Genomic DNA, 18,039 nt, shown 5'->3' with positions numbered 1-18,039 from the left:
CCAGATTTGAACCTAGGACCTCTCATCTCTAGGCCTGGCTCACACTTCACTGAGCCACCCAGCTGCCCCCAAGGTATGTTTTTTAAAAAAGGATGGGTCCAGAGAATAACATTTTTCCCTTGAATCATACCTGACATTGTCGATTTCACATCTTTACAAGCTTCTTTTCTCTTCCCAAGTTCCCTGTTTCTATATTCAAAATATCTGACCTAAGCCTATAATCTTCCCTTTTTCCTTATCCCTAGGAGGTTCTTTGGTTTCTTTTTTACTCTGAAAATTGCTGATGTATATTCCAGAGCTCAAGCTCCTATTCTTTTGTCCTTTCTTCAAATCCTTTCAATCCCCATCCCAGTACTGCAACTTTAATAAAGTTTACCTTCTATTTCCCTCACCATTCCTCCTCTCCCCAACATCTCTCCCTGCCCAGTTAGGAAATCTTTTTTTGGTTGCACCAGTCTCTAAGTCGGCTTGCCTTGTGAGGAACAGAACTAGATTTTGCAGGCAGTCAGAGCTCAGGGAGGAAAGAGAGGTGGGAGGAGAAAAGAAAGGGAATCTTTCTTAGAAGAAATGATCAAATTTAAAAGCTATATGATAAAATAAATTCTATCCATTAGGCAACTTAAGCCCTGAACCTGAGAGTTCCTTCCCCTCATCAGGGGTCAGTAGGGTCTTCTATAAAGGATTAGGCCACTTTCTGGAATAGTGACTCCCTCAGCTCCAGTGAATGCTGGGCAGATGACCAAAGGGTTGTCATCAGACCCGAGCCTGAAAAAAGGTCTGAGAGGCCCAGAGAAAGAGGTTCGGGGGCAAGTATAGATGTGGGATCTGTCAATCATATTGTAGAAAGAGACATCTCCAGCCTCATAGTCCAAGAAAATTCCCACCCTATAGAGGTGATCTGACAAAGGGAGGAGAATATCAGGAGAGGTAAGGGCCTGATATCTATTTCCAAACAATTCAATGACCCAGAAACCATTTTGAGGAATCAGTAGGGCCTCCCCCTTTCGCTCAGAGTTTTCTCTGCAGACGCCAAGGGCCCACACCATGACGTCTGCTACCTCCACTTCCCAGTAATGTCTCCCTGAGGTGAAACTTTCACAGCCAAGAACACATGGTCTACAGTCAAACCTTTCAGGGTTGTCAGGTAGATCTTGCCTTGTATCTCCTCGAATCACACTTCTCAAATCCTGAGAGAGGTAGAGTTCAGGATGAGCTGTATTTCCATCCAGAGTCACATCAGCTAAAGAAAGAATTCTTGGTTCAGTTTGGGAGTGTTCTATCTCTGACTTTGGACCCTATTTAGTACTTAAAGGATATTAAAGGAGGGACGGAGGGTTGTAGAGGTTTTCTTGTATATCTTTTCTTTGGGACCTCATTCTTTCCTGATGTTCCATAGTGTTCCAATCATAGCTTTCTCCCTATCACCACTAAAATTAGAGAAACTGTCATTATGGGAGTTGATCATTACAGACATCCCATCCTCAGAGAAGGGGCCTAAGCACTAAAGGCTGCTAGAGAAATTTATCTGCATACCACTTACCATTTCTACAATCCACCTTAACTACTGAATCTGGTGACATTGTTCTTTTGCTAATTCTAAATTAGAGATCTTTCTCTAGCATAACACAGAAACTGTTTCCTCATGATTAGACATAATCATTCTTACAATACACATGATATGATCCTATGAGCAGGGCCAAACTTGGAAGGGTATGAAGCTTTTGCATTTTAGAGCTAGAAAAAAACCATAAGAGGTCCAAACCTTTTATTTCACAGATGAGGAACTGGATCCATATTTAATTTAATTTATGTGAAGGAGAACATAGCCAGGTCTCCTAGTTGTCAATATGTATATGCATCCTTACTTTTTAAAATTAAGTATTATAGTTACCTCTTTATCTTGCTTCTCTGAGGCACTGTAGTCAACTGGTCCCTGTAGCAGTATATGTCTTTCCAAGGAACCCCAATTTGTCACACATTAGGGACTATTTTGCCAAAGGGCAATTCAACCATTATTTTAAAATGGTCCTGATTTGGCCCTAAATGCTCTCATTCTGGGAAGCATAAACATATTTTAAGGGTAAATTTTTCTCCTTCTTCAAAAAGAAGGTGAAGGGATTTAGAAACTCTTCTCCATAGGTTATTGAGTACAATAAGGTTTTTCATTTATTTATTTATGTATTTATTTATTTATTTATCTATCTATCTATTTATTTGTTTATTTGTCTATCTATCTATCTATCTATCTATTATTTGCTTATTCATTCATTCATTTATTCATTTATTTATTTATTTAATGGAAGCAGTCCTTTTATGGGAGGGAAAAGAATCTAAAGTGTTGGAAGTAGTAGGAGAATATTTTGTAGTGGAGCAAAGGAAGGAAATGGACAATTGAAAACTTGGAATTAAAAATAACAAAAAAATCCAAAATAACACATTTGAGTCTTTTTCTGAAAAGGAGGTTTTAGAGGACTGAGGACAAAGTGGTGGTTGATGACTCTCTGCTTAGGGCTAAAGAAGCAGCTGTTTGTTGATCAGAGAAATTTTTTTTTTCCGGTGTATCTAAGAGCTAACAATGAGCTGCGACTCATCATGATGGATGACTACTACTGAATCCTGGCACTTTCTTTTGTGGGTACAAATGACATTGCCAGTAGAAACTACAAAGTGTTGCCCCAAATTATGAAGGCAAGAAACTGAAAGGCATGAAGCAAAGGTAATATTTTCCACATTACTGTCCATTGCAGGAATGGAATGTAAAATGGAAAATTGATTCATGGTGTATGTGGCTAAGTTTTGAATTTCTGAGCTATATAGGGATAGTAGACTTCTGGTCAAGGATGATAAGCACCTAACAAATGTTAAGGGCTTGATATCTTGAAAAAAACCAACAACAATGAAGGGGCTTCAAAACAATATAGAAGAAAGAGCAAATTGCTTATTCATACATTCATATATATCCACAGAACTTTGTACCATTGAAAATTGCTACATTTTAAAGAAGACTAAAATCTAAGAAAAAAATCCAGTGGTAAAAAAACAAAACCAAAAAAAGTGTGTAATGTCTATACACAAATAAGTTAGGCAGCAACAAGGGAAATTAAGGTTTAAGTATAAGGAAGCACTCTTGACTTCATGTCAGTGAGATTTGGTGAAATAAAACTCATGACTGAAATATTTGTTCTGGATGGATATAACTTATTCAAAAGAAATAGGTAAAATTAGGTGTGAATATTCACAGGGCAGCTCTATATAGATAGTTATAGATAGATATAGATTATAGTAAAACCTTACCTTCTGTCTTAGAATCAATAATTCCAGGTTAGAAGAATGGTAAGGGCTAGGCAATAAAAGTTAAGTGACTGGCCCAGGATCACACAGCTAAAGAGTATCTGAGGTCAAACCTAGTTGTCCAATGGTAGCATCAAATATTAAGAAGTTATAGCACATTAGAAAATCCAGGAATGAGTTCTTTTTTTCTCTCTGGTGATGACTAATGAGGAGGCAAGGTATTTTTGACCTCTGAGTGGTAGAAGGATCTTTTATTTCAAGGAGCCATAAGTGCATGTCCTTGTTGTTCAGAGAGAATTTTTGTCAGTGACTTAGTCTTTTCTTCAGGTCAACATGAAGCTTCTAGTATATGGCCTTATGGTTTTTTTTTTTTTATGTTCCTGTTATGTCTATTCTGGCCTGCTTTGTATGAAGCAGTACTGGAGATAGAAAAGAATAGACTGACTTTGTGAGTTCTGAAAGGTTGGGAGAGTACCAGAGGTTCATGGACAAGAGTTCACACTAGAGAATGTGGTCAGACAAGTCCAGTCTTCTAGTGCAGCCCCTCAGAGTGCTCGAGGCTTAGCCTAGCCATAGACTCATCCTGCAGCTGAGATGCCAGGTCCTACAAGAGCTTGACTCTGTCCAACACCCATGCTGTACTGAGACATGACTGTGGTGGGGTGAATGCTTTGTAGCAATTGCTTTAAGGTTCAATCCTCTCTTCCTAGAGATTGAGGTGACAATAAAGGAGAGTGTGGCCCTGAAAGTTGGGTGGAAATATTTGTATTGTTGTTCTGACTATATCTTCTCAGCAAATATCTCTTTGGAAAAGCTAATTGATGTTAAGTGGTTGAATGAAATGAGTGTGCTAATCACTGCAGGGTATTAATGATGTAAGAGAAATACTAGCTGTATCTTGTGATTGATATTGGGAAGAACACACCAGAAGAGGGTGCTTAAGATGATAACATTAGAAAGACATACCATTTCCTTAAGTGTAACCTTATATCCCTGAGGGGGAATATGCAACCATGCTCTGGACCTGACTCATCAGCATGAATGTGAATTGAGATAAAAATCCCTACAGCTTATATCAGCTCCCTTTATCTACAAATATGTGTATGTGGTTTTTTTCCAGATAGAATGTAACCTCTTTGAGGACAGGGACTGTTTAACTTTTTTAATTTTTTTTTAATTTCAAGGGTCTAGCATAATGCCAGGAACACAACTGATGTTTAATAAACTATGTTTATTGGTGGGAAAGAAGAGAAAATTCAGAAGCCAGATCAGGGAAATAATGATATTTTGGTGAAGATCAATAGGAGGAGAAACAAGTGATTTTGTCATTAGAAACAAGTTTACAAAATACTTGGATGGAAAAAGGAAATGAGAAATTTGGGAAAATAGATTATGAATCTGGCCCAAAGGCATGATAGAGTAGTGATAGAAGACTTTAATTATCTAGAAATCTAGTGGAGTTTCTCTCTATCATCATTTTAAAAGGTAGAGGAACTGACAAGGGGGAAATTCTATTCTGGATCTGATCCTCACTAACAGGGTACTGGGTACTGAAAGGGAGATGAAGTGAAACTTGTGGTTTAGAGAAGTAACTTCTCCCTCCTAGAGTCTGTGGCAGAGAAGAAGAAATCTGAGCACAGTCTGAAATGTTTCCTAGCAATTTCCAAGTGTTCAGGGGAACACTAAGGTAGGATTAAGTTAGGTGAGAAAGGATTGGAAACTCTTACTATTTAAAAGTCTGAAGACCCCAAAAGAAACAATTTCATCAAGGAAGAAAAATGGGGCTTGTTTGAAAAGACTGATGTGGATACATAGGAAATTAATCAGATTTCATTTTCAAAAGTTATTTACAAAAATGGGAAGCAAAAGGATGAATATAAGAGAGTAGTATGATGTTAACACACAATGAGCTGGTAAAGAACAATAGGGACAATAGGAAAGGCTTTTTATTTTTAATTTTTTTCAGCTATCTTGATAAAATGATAAAGAAAAAGATTAAACAAGAGATAGAACTGCTAATTGGGGCAAACAGGATGATGACAACTGACAGAAGAGAGAAAGCAGTGCTGCCTGATCATTATTTTGTCTGTTTTCCCTTTCAAGGAGAATAACCTTTGAGTGGGAAAAGATGGAACAAGAAAGAGCCAAGAGGGAGCTGATACTCAATATAAATAAGTTAGGAGATAGTAAAAGAACACCTTGTTTCCTTTTAAGATTCAAGTTACCTGACCAAAAGAAGCAATATTCTTGAGCATTGAAAGAACAGTTATAATTGTGGAGTCATCATCAGTGATACTTTAAAGTTTATGGAAAATGATTAAATTTCAAAGAATCAGAGAAAGGCATATCATGATTTCCAGAAAAGAGAAGAGAATAGTCTGAAAATTATAGGCCAAGGAATTTTATTATTATTATTATTATTATTAATTATTAATTCCTGGAAAGTTTATACAACAGATCAATAAAGAAATGATTACTGAGCATCAAGAAAAAGGAAGTAGTGATTACAAGATTGAGGCTATGTCAGACTATCCTTATTTCCTTTTATTTTACTATGTTATTAACTTTTTTTAATGAGAAGAAATGGTAGCTAAAGCCCTCCTACTTTTTTAGAAAAACAAATCATAAAGTGGCTTATAATTTCTGTTCCTGTGGAATGAATGGAGAGATGGGAACCAGTCAATACTACAATTAGATGCATCCTGAACTGACTGAATGACTGAACTCAAAGAATATCAATATCAACTTGAGAAGAGATCTTCATTGGACTGCCTCAGGAATCTATATTTAGCCTTGTGTTATTTAACAATTTTGTTTGTATAAAATGATCAGAAATACAGATGACAAAACTGGCAGAGATGGTAACACAATGAATGAGTCAGGATCCCAAAATATCTTGATAGGCTAGATCATTAAATGGTATCTAATGAGAGGAAATTCAACAGGGATAAATGTAAAATCTTTTAGCTGGGTTTAAAAAGTCAGCATTGCTAGTTGAAGGCAAGATAGTCAGCAGTCTGTCTGAAAAATATCTGGGAGTTTTAGTGGACTGCATTCTCAACTGAAGTTGGCAGCCACAAAAAGCTAATGGAATCTTATAAGAAGCACAACAATAGATGGCTATTATAAGAAGGCCAATTCATGCTTGATGTTGGGAAAATGTTAATAATAAGTGTTATCAAAATGTAACATGTTGCCTTGAATCCCTCTCATTGGAGGTGTTCAAGTAGAGCCTGAGACACAGCAGAGATTCCTTTTGGATAAGGATTGGACTAGATGGCCATTAAGATACCTTCCATTTCATAGTATCATAGTAAGGGAAACACTGTATTAGCCAAAGGAAAGTTCTGAGTTTAATGACTTTGTTAATTCAAAATATGGAAGACAACAGGTTTAGTGGTTTGAGATACTTTCCTTCCTCCAATAAGCTTATGCCAACGACTACTTAAAACAAAACAAAACCCTTACCTTTTAAAAAGTCTTAGAACTGATATCAAGTATCAGCTCTAAGGCAGAAGAGCTGAAAGAGCTAGGCAATAGATGTTAAGTGACTTGCCCAAGGTCACACAATTAGAAAGTGTCTAAGATCACATTTGAACTCAGGACTTCCCATCTCCAGAGGACTTTATCTTTTAAAATAACAAAGAAGCCAGTGAAATGACTGTAGAACTGATAATGAAACTCAATGATTCCTCCAAATCATTCCATGGTAGTCCCAGGGGAATTGCTTAATCTTACAGAGACTTTCAACTCTTTTATTTTTGGTATTGTATTTAGTTTGCCCTCTAGATGACTGTTCTGTCCTGTTCCCATCTTTTTTTTTGGGTGGGGGGGAGGTAGTAGTAGCCTGAGGAATGAGAAAAGAGAGATCTTAGATTCACAGAGAACATAAGAGTCACTCACCAGCATGTAACTGGGTCCTTCTCCATCCTGCAATGGACAAACAGAAAGATTAGAACTCTTTTATATAATTATTATATGAGAAACAAGCAAATTATCTCTAAGAGGAATTAGAGAATAAGGAGAATGCTGAATTTACTGAGCTCTTCCTTGAATTTCTCTGGAAAGGAACCAATGGATCTCAAGAAAGAAAGATTTAGCAATCTGTTTCTGGAATATATAACAGAGAATAATCCCTTTATGAATGTCCTCTGAAACCAAGGAACCAAGAACAATGAAGCATCATCTAGATTAGTATTAGTATCTCCATTTACTCATATCTTTATGATGAAAATACTTTTGCATTTGGTTAACTAAGAGGAAAGTTTAGTGGTGTGGGAATGGAGTTTTAGGAGACATGATATATACATATGCAGATTATTGACACATTATTTCTATATTATGTTATATTATATTTTATATATATTTTCAGTTTTTTCTTCTCCAGCATCCCATATCAGAAGCTGAGGTTCTTTTATTCCCCAAAATGTCATCTTTGCCTTTCCTTTTCTTTTTTACCTTGCCCCTTTTCATCTTTTTCTTCGCATTCAATTTCTTTTTCTATAAATAGAGTCTTTTTTCTCCTGTGTTGTTTCCATGTGAAACAAATACTACAGGCAATAAAAAGGCCAAGAGCTGGCAAGGCCACAGTGAGAGCAACCATCCAGGTAGAGACCTCTTCAGGACTGGGAGTTGTTATTAGGTCTGGGATTTCAGAAGTGCTCTCAGAGGGAATGGAAGTTGTAATCCAAACAGTTTCTATGGTAAAAGACATAAAGGAGAAAGAGTTAAACGAGCCAAAACATTCCAGGGTCTCTTTTCCAAATATAAAAAAAGAGGAGATTCTTTCAGATTGTGACCCCACTCAGAAAAGGAAAAGGAAGGGTTATTTTTCTGGTTGAAATTTTCCCCTATTTCCTTCTTTCCCTATTTCCAAATTCTTTGGACATTACTTTTTGTTCCAAAATAGAATCCAAATGAAGCCCAGAGAAGTATTGCTTTTTTTTTTTTTACTGATGTGTTAAACTGCTTTCCAAATCTAATTTTGATTTTAACAAACTGTTGTATTTGTTGAGATTAAAACACTTTAATGGATCAAAAAAGTATAGAGACAACTGGTCTAGCCCCATAGTTTACAGCTGGTAGAAATTTTCCTTTTAAATACTCCCTTCATGGTGCTCCAATGACTATAAAGACTATGACTCTGTAAGGATAATCTAAAGCTGAGAACTGACCTGGTATAGACACCACTGTCAACAACTCCTTGTTGAGAAGGGAGTTTTGAATGGAACAGAACACACTAACCACTGTGTGATCTGTGATATTCACAGACAATTTCACAACAAACAGCCCATCTTCACTGGGAACCAAGTTTTCCTCCAGGGATGGAATCGTTTCTTCTGAAAGATTTCTCCACTCTACCTGGGGCTGGGGGTACCATCCAGCTGATGTACATTCTAGTTGTATCCATCCATATTCATAACCTGTAATTTCAATGAGGGGATCTGAGCCCATACCTGGAGAAGAAAAAAATGGGCTTGAATAGAGTCATCCTTGAATAAGAAGAATCAAGATGGTTTATTCCACTTACTGTAGTCAACTTTATTAGAGCTGATCAAAGGGAACACTACCTTGAACTTGGGAAATTGGACTACAGGTTTGTTAAGGGCAAGTATCATTATCTTACACTTTTACATTTTCAGACGATCTAGAGTAGTACTTACAAAAATTGTTATCTGCTTTATTTTTATTGCTATTTTGGTGAATTTTTTCATGTCATGTTCTAATTTCTTGAATGGATAGAATCAATGAATAGAATAAAAAGAAATGAATAAAATCTCTAAATTCTTGAATGAATTAACCATTCAAAATTGACTCAAACAGAACCTTATACACAGGGATGGATACACTGTGGCACAATTGAATGTAATGGACTTCTCTACTAGCAGCAATTCAATGATCCAGGACCATTCTGAGGGACTTATGAGAAAGAACACTATCCACATCCAGAGAAAGAACACAGAAGAAAAACAACTGCTTGATCACATGGGTCGATGGGGATATTATTGGGGATGTAGACTCTAAGCAATCACCCTAATGCAAATATTAATAATATGGAAATAGGTCTTGATCAATGACACATGTAAAACCCAGTGGAAATGCTCACTGGCTACTGGAGTGTGGTAGGAGGAGGGGAAGGAAAGAACATGAATCATGTAACCATAGGAAAATAATTAATTAAATAAATTTTTTCAAGTTAAAAAAAAATCAAATTGCCTCAAACACTTTTAAGGGTTTAAACCATTCAAAACTACAGCAAGCAGGTTTGGGAATTAAATTATTTTCAAGAAACAGAGGAATCCAATAATAATAATAATTTTGATTTATACTACAACTTCATATATCTTAACTCTTTAGGTCCTTATAACAACTATGTGAGATAGGCAATAGAGATATTATTATTATTATTGTTATTTTACAGATGGAAAAATTGAAGGACTTTCAGACTTGTGTAGTTAGAGATCATGGGGAAAGTCTGTATCCTTAGTTATTCTCTCAAAAACAGAAAAGGAAGAAGCAGCAGCATTATAGAAGCCTTAAAACAAAGACAATTAAATTTTCCAAAACGAACAATTAAACAAATGAACAAAGAAAAACTGTATTGGTTTATATTTTTTTCATTATCCAGTGCCTTATTTTCACTGCTACAACATTTTATTATTATTATTAGCATTACTATTTTATAATTATTAATGTTATTAATACTTCTAACTTTCTAGCTAATGACTAACTCTCCCAGGCAGAAAAAAATTTTGTATTAACTATCTTACTTGTAGTCTTTTTTTTGCTTGCATGTAATGAATTAAATTTTTTTCAGGGGAAGGGAAAGCACAGCTACTTGTAGCCTTATTAATCTTCATGCTAAAAGTTCAACCCTTTTCTTATAAAAAACTTTATGCTTCTCTCACTCTGTCCTCCCAACCCCAATCTAAGAAAATAGTAGCTTATGTGAAAGTCACTCATAGTTCTTACTATTTAATTAAGCTAAATAAGTCACCCTTCCCGAGATAATCACCACCCCTTAATATCACTGACTCTATTATATTATCTTTAGGTTAATTGTGGTTATCAGCTTGTTAAAAGTTTTCCCCTTCCCTCTCCCCAACCACCCTAGAAAAGAAGTAGATACCTATGACCAAGGCTACTGAGAATCTTGAACAGATGCCAAGGTCAAGATGTCTCTAAGATCAATTCCGAGATTGAAAAAGACTGCCCATGAGTTAGGCATTTGGCATAGAGAAAAGAGAGCCCCTGAGCTTAAATCTGAAGATTTAAGAACATTAAGCTCATTTTAGAAGTGGAGTTTTTTTATCTATATAAACAAAAACAACCCAACTTCAAATACATTCCTGGCAATGACTTACCCTTTGGCCCTCACATAAATACTGATATTTATATTGTCATGGAGAAAGCTTGTGGAGAAATAGAGGCTCTTCAGTTTTCCTCATTTTGGAATTATGTACCAAATGCACTGTTGGCAATTTTTTGTGCTTCATGAACTTTTCATCATAGATTCACCTGGCTGTAATTCAAGTCCTTCAGAGGCAGGTTTTAGATTTTAGTATGCTATTATTTTCATTTTAGGTTCTTAAGAATCGTTTGTCATCATCGTTATGAATTTTGATGGTGATTTGTTTGAATATTTCTTTCCTACTGGTATTCTGTTGTGGGAGCCAACAAATTAAATTTGTGGAATTAAAAACAACAACAACCACCTTTCTTTCTAATTTTTCTATTTATGTAAGGAATATCATTTCTATAGTCTAAAATTCTTTCTAGTATTTCCCTTCAGGAATTAGGAAGAACAAGGTTAAGGTCTTCCTATAAAATTCAGTAAAGGTTACAAACAAATATAACTAGTTGCTACCCTACCACTTGGGGTAATTGGCTCTAAGACTTACCTACTGACAGCATCTGTCCTCTTTTGAAATTCAAGGTAAGGATTCTGATAATCCTTATAATAAACTCTTAGAGAGAAGTAGTCCAGGAAGGAATTGAATGGTGACTATTCTGGAATGTTAACCCTGTACTGTATTATATCATATGATTTTTTCCTCATTCAAGATTCCTATAAATGTTACTGGTAGTATTCTATTAGGCACTTGCTAATTAGACTCATGCTTCATTATTGGATTTGTTGCAGGGTTCAGTTATAGTAACTAAAACTTTTTTTTAATCCAATAAGGCATTTAGAAAATGCAGTTTGTGTTAGTGGAGGGAACACTTAAACAGGCAAAACAATTGATTTTTATAGTAGCGAAGAATCAGTAGGAAAACTATGATAGAAAGAACTGAAGTGTTAATATCAGTGGTTTAAAAAGAGAACTGGCTGTGGTTTAAAAAAGTTCTTGTTCTAGAACAAAGTATATTGGAAAGAAAAATATCATAAAGGTGAAGTTTGGCTAAACCTGCAACTCTCTATGGAGTTGAAAAATTTAAAAGAAGCATTCAAATATGGAAATTGATCCTTCTCACTAGATAAGTGTGACTGCATGAGAACAAGAGAAGAGTGCTAGAAAGCAAATAAGTGAATAAAAGACAAAAAAATTCTGTCTTTAATATTTACTTATTTTAGGCAAAGAGGTCTAGAGAAAATTTTATTCATCCAAATTTCCTAAATTGTCAGGAAAAAATCATTGAAGGCAGAGAAAACAGAAATTTTAAAAGTCATAATTTTAATCTTTTCATAAAATATCTTGTTTTACTGTTGTTTCTAGAGAGGTCTAGTTGTGTTGAGATTCAATTCAATTCAGACTCAAGCTGAGAAAGAACTGTATGTATTGAAATTAGCAGAATCTGATTATAAGATCAAAGAACTGATAGATGTTGTTACAGATTGACTAACCATTCATTTTGAGAAATCATTGAGGACAAGAATTTCTGAGGATTGGAAAAGGGCAAATGTCATGTCTATGCGAATTAATGGGGCAAAATGGCTAAATCTGGAAACTACACACTACTCCTAAATCCATATTTCTATTCAGTTTCAAACTGGAAACATACTTGAATGGGTTTTTCAACAACCAGTTTGCAATCACCCCAAAAGAGTGGTTTTGTCACATCAATTTTATACATCACATAGATGATGGTAAGCAATTGGTGTAATTTGCCTATAAAATATTGCCTAGAACCACAGATTTGAATTTACTTGGATAGGCTTCTTATGAATCTTTCTTTGGATTGTGAACTCCTCACTGACCCAATCCCCAACAAGGTTTTTTCTTGGTCTTTCAGATTTTGGCCCATTTGCCCTTAGTCAGGATCTTCCTAAGGATATCAGAATATAGCTTACATGGAGATTTCCATAGATGTAGGTTAAAAAGCCCTTGGATCCCATGAAACTGTTCAAACTATCATTACATATTAGTTAATAGAATTGCCCTTATTTTACCTTATGAAGAATCATAAAGGATTCATAGGAGCCTATAAAATGCTCAACCATACTTTATTCTGTGATCTGAAACAAGACAAGAAACAAGGGAAAGACTCATGATATGGAGAAGCATATCTGGCTTAGCTCTTCACTAGTCCTGTGTGTTATGTAGACAATGTGGGGCTGGAAAAGGGGGGCTGGTGGTTTTTGTAACCAGAAATTAAGAGTTGGAAGGGTGAATTCTGAAAGGGCTGAAGTATCTCTAGCATTAATAAAGCAAGAACAGAGATAATAGCTAATCTAGATAATGAACTAGCTGATTGAAGGCAAAGGGGCTGAGGACCTGAGGACCAAGAAGACAGAGAAGAAACCAAGAAAAAAGTTAGGTTTGGTTCCCTCAAAAGCTTTAATAGAAGACCAGAATTGACTGAAAAGACTATTACAGACTTTGTAACTATTCATTTTGGTCAGTTATGACCCACTAGAATATTGTTTTGTAGTAAAGTAAAAGAAGGGTAGAGAGCTATTTTCAGAAAGGAATGGAAGAGAAAAAGAATGTATTCTTTCTGACAGACCAAATTGGATAACAGTGTATCCAGATTAAAGAAGAGAGGAGATGGCAGCTTAATGAAATACAGGGCCTAAGAGAGCCAAATTCCAGGGCTAACTGGGAGAAAAGGAGTGGTAGTATGAGTTGCACAAGTCAATAGACTCAAAGCATTGTCTATGAGGGATTAAATAAAAAGAAATGGGTTTAAAGAAATGAGTGATGGGTTCTAATGAAAAAGATTAAGAATTTACTGGCCAATTTAACAATACTATGTTCAAAACTGAGTTTTCTGATAAATAGTACTTCCTGAAGAAGCTTCTTGGAGACTAGAATTGAAAAGTTTGGGTATTCATTTTTGCCTGAAGAAGAGGGCTGGACAAGAGAATTTTAAATAGCATCTTTAAGTTCTGTGGTTCTTTCTGGGCTATTTCCTGGGGGCCACAAAGGTTCCTCACTCCTCACTTTGGGTTATGTTTAAATAAAACTTATGATTATTTTTTCAATAAATGCTATACATGGCCTACCTAGTAGGAAGGGGATTGATTGTCTAGTTAAAAGAGAAGGGTCACTAAAAATGCCCATAAAGTCAATGAGGGTTTTTCTTCCTTTCATAGGTCAGTTCCTCAGAGAACCTACATTTTAAGGAAGTACCCAGGTCAACCTTGTTTACTCCTTTATTCCTTTCTCTCCTATCTCCTGATTCTCTGGATTTCTTTTCCTACCATTCTTTAGTAGTCTTCCTGGATCCCATTAGAATATAAGCTCCTTGAGGTCAGGGATTGTGTTATTTTTTACTTGTATTTGTATTCCCAGGGCTTAGCACAGTGTCTGCCATATTGTAAGTGTCCAATAAATGGTTGCTGACCTGCCAGTTCTGAGTCTGGTTCCCCCTGGGTCAAGTTGAGGAAAGGTCAAAGAGCAAAACCAAGTAACTCACTTGCCACCTTCAAGTCTATAAAGGCCTTATCATATGATCTGCCTTCTTGGAAATAACAGTGATACCTTCCATTTTCAAAAGCTGTAACATTGTGAATTCTCAGAGCAACATGTCCGTCTTTGATATTGTCTCTCATAAACGTTGTTCTGCTTCGATATTCTTCCATTTGTTCTTCATCTCTATTTTTCCCATCTTTATACACATAAATGGCTGGAGAGAACTGGGAACGGAACCACCTCACCTCCATTTGCTCAGCATTTTTCTTGGGGAAGAGGTGACAATGTAATATGGCATCTTCCCCTACCATGGCCAGGAGAGGCTTAGCAGGTGCAACCACAGTAAATTGAGCTGTTCAACAAAGGAAGAGAGTTATAGAGAAACTGGTTATAGGCAATATATCAGAGATGTGTGTGGGTGAGTGGGGGATGAAAATAGAATAAGTTTTCAAGAGAAGGATAAATTTATTCCCATGGTATTCTAGCTTCAGGGGCTTCCTTAGATGAGGGTGACAATTACCTTCCATAGGAGAAAAGTGTAGAGAGGAAATTATTTTTGCCTCTTGAGAAGTCTCCATGTTGGGAAAGAGAAATACTTACCTGAGATCACTGTGAGCAGCTGGAGGAAGAGGACAGCTACAAGATCACTTAGCACAGAATGGTCTTGGAAATAGGCCATATTCATAATTTCTAGAGAAGATAATAACATTATTTTAACTGTGTCAAAAGATCTGTGCTAAGAGAAGATTAAAAAAAAACAAACTACCATAGATATGATGTAGTCCTCATTCTCCTGGACAATACAATCCAGGAGGGGGATGAAATATGAATATACTGCAGCAATACACAAGTGCTTTAGAGAAGTACAAAACAAAGTACAGCATTAGGTTTATAAGAGAAGATCATTATCAATTGGGGGAATCAGGAAGGCTTCTCGTCAGGCGACACTTACAATTTCTTTACCTGGTCCCAAATTCTCTTCATCCTGAACATTCACTCCAGCCCTGGCATTCACATCATGGAAGTACACATACTCTGTCTCTATGTATAGACTCCTTCCTTTGACTGGATGGCTTCCTCATAGAACCTCTATTTAAAGAGGGTATTCAGGCTAGTCATATTTCTTACTGGCTGTTCTCCATTGCCTGCCTTCATTCCTTTCCACCACCTTTCAGCTTCCCCCATTAGAACAGAAGTTATTTGAAGTCTGAGAGTTTTTTTTGCTTGAATTTGTATTCCTGGAGCTTAGCACAGTGTCAGACACATAAATACTTAATATGATTGTTGACTGGCATTTGAGTCGTTTCAAAGGATGAATAAGAAGGAATTCATCAGTTCAAAAGTAGAAAAGAGGATATTTTAAGCAGAGAGACTAGCATGAACCAAACCACTGTCACCCTTTCTATCACATAGGCCCTAGTGGAGCCTTAAAGTTGAAAGGTTTTAGTAATGACAAATCATGAGGATGTTAAAGATGTATTCAAAAGCTGATGCCAGTGAGCAAGGTGTTCATGGATCAGACTTATCTGGATATATTTTTAATATTTCACATGATTGATTTATATTGAATCCTTCAATTGGATTGGAGTAAAAAATTGCTGGACTTAAAAATTAAGCTTCTATTTTTGCAAAGAACTACAGCTGTGGTCTGGAAGCTGGCCAGCACGCCGAAAAGATCTTTGGAATCTCAAAGGCTTAAAATCATCATTTGAACAAGCAGGATGAAAATTGCTAATACTCAGGAAGGTTCTTGGACTGGATTTTTTGGGGAAGGGAGATTTTTACAAAAGCATTGGTACTTCCTTCCAAATCCCTGTTTCCTGGCCACCTGGATCATTGTTTTTGTAATTAGGCTTGCAATTTGATGTAAAGATATTTTTGGTTTCTCTTTTGTGTTATCTGAAAACCCATTTGAAATTTTTACATCTTAAATAAACCTTCTGGGTGAAGGGTCAGTGAGTGATTCTTCTCTTGCTGATTGCCTCCATGCTAGATTTCTCCGTGTCTCTCATTTGTCTCTATATGCCTTAAAACTCTTTCCTAGGCCATTTTTCCATTTGTTTTCCAGTCCCAGTGGAGCTGCAGGATGCTTCAAAAGTTGTGTGACCACCTGCTTTGCCACTGTATCCTAAGGACCAATAAATATTTTCATTTGACTTGTACCTGAAATCTTCTGTTTGGTTTGTCTCTCCCACTAGTGTGAACCCTTTTAAGAGCAGAAATTAGTTTACTTTTTTATTTGTATCCCCATAATAAGTACTAAGTAAATAAATATTGATGAATAAATTAACTTTCATTAATCCATGATCAAAGACTTATGGGTAGAAAGGCACAAGGAATATTTTAAGGACAGTAAGTAATCTTTTTTTTTTTTTTTGGCCTACAGAGAGTAATATGAGGTAAGCAAGAAGTCAGAAGATTGAAGACATAAATGATGCAAAAGAGAGGAAAAGAAAGAGGAAAAACCTTCAGAAGGCTATTGTAATAGTCCATGCAGATGGTAACCAGTAATAGGCAGTGGGAACAAATTAAAAAAATATTTTAGAGTTGAAATCTATAGGGTCCATAACTATTTTGATGTGAGAAAAGACTTAAAGAAAGCTCCAAAATGATAAACTTGGAAGTCTGCAAGAATGGTAGAATATTGGAGAGAAACACTGAAGATAGTAGGACCAGATTTAGGACAGGATTGATTGCTTACTCTGATTTTATTCTTTGTAGGGGAGGCATCCTGCTGTAGGGGATAGACAATTATCCTTGGAGTCAGAAAGACTTAAGTTCAAGTCCCATCTCTGATACATACTGCCTCAGTGGCCCTGGGTAAGTCAATTAACCTCTTATTACCTACTTAGGCTCTAAAATTTAAAATGTAAAGCAAACACGCACTGATCTCTACTGGATGAGGAGATTCCTCACCAGGAAACTCCTTATACAATAAAATCTCAGGTCCGCACCAAGAAAAAAAAAACCCAAACAAACCAAGTAGACCAAACAAAAAATCTTTAGGAGGGCAGTAAGCTATGGACTTAGAAATGCTTGTTGTCTGATTGGCAGAGCTCATCCAATCCTGGAAAACAAATTTGCTGCTGTATAATCCTAAACAAAGGGAACCCCAGGTGAAGGTCACAGGATAGCTTTAATTTTATGCTTTGATTTGGTACCAACAAATCATTATTTTTAAAAAAATGTATCTTTTATTTCCAAAATATCCATCACCTTCCCCACTCCAGTTTGTCTTTTATAACAAAAGAGGCAGAGACAGTGACAGAGACAGAGAAAGCAGTTTAGCAAATTTAACCAACATATCAATAGAATCTGAAAGTTTTTATGCAATATTCCACCATTAGAGATGCCCCACTTCTGTAAAGAGGGTACTAATACCTAATGGCTACAGTAAATAACCTGCAGAGCATAATTGTTCCTTTCTTCCTGGGGAAGAAATTTGGGTATGGCGGAAAGTGAGTAAACTCAGAGTTCTATTTGGGGCTTCAATGCAAAACAGTTTGTACCCATTTTCTATCCTGAGTAGAATTACTCCACTTTCTCTGCCTGCCTTTCCTCATCTTCGGTTTCCTATTTTCTTAAAAATGCCCTGTAGGGTAAATAAAGGCTAATAATACAGCCATTAGAAAATGAGATTCACTTTCCCTTTTTACTCTGTCCCTCCTCTCTCTGCTACAAGGAGATACTTCCCTTTAGCAGTGAATGATTTCTCCTCCTCTTAGAAGAATCATGTTCTGTTCTCGATTCTCCTCTGTAAATTACTGGTACACGCTTTCCCTCCTTACTCACCTGCCTGGGTTCCCCATGGGACAGCCAAACCGAAAGCCCAAAGTTGCAGAAAGAAGGGGACAGAGTTTTCTTAGCCTTTCTTCAGTAACCACAGGAACCT

The 18,039-nt window shown here is 36.3% G+C and overlaps 1 protein-coding gene across 1 annotated transcript; it reads right to left on the bottom strand.

The window, feature by feature from the left end:
- Window positions 1-659: 659 nt before the first annotated feature.
- Window positions 660-14,832, bottom strand: LOC123243884 (butyrophilin subfamily 2 member A2-like). Its single transcript, XM_044672026.1, has 7 exons — window positions 14,748-14,832; window positions 14,152-14,499; window positions 8,466-8,747; window positions 7,726-7,989; window positions 7,331-7,357; window positions 7,195-7,221; window positions 660-1,240 (listed from the first exon to the last, which is right to left on the bottom strand). The coding sequence occupies exons 1-7, from the start codon at window positions 14,830-14,832 to the stop codon at window positions 660-662; spliced, it is 1,614 nt and encodes a 537-aa protein (XP_044527961.1).
- Window positions 14,833-18,039: the final 3,207 nt, after the last annotated feature.

Source organism: Gracilinanus agilis, chromosome 4 (genome assembly GCF_016433145.1).
Source record: "Gracilinanus agilis isolate LMUSP501 chromosome 4, AgileGrace, whole genome shotgun sequence".
In the NCBI taxonomy this organism is placed as follows: domain Eukaryota; kingdom Metazoa; phylum Chordata; class Mammalia; order Didelphimorphia; family Didelphidae; genus Gracilinanus; species Gracilinanus agilis.
Note: the sequence above shows the minus strand (reverse complement) of the source record. Positions and strands in the feature narration are given on the sequence as shown.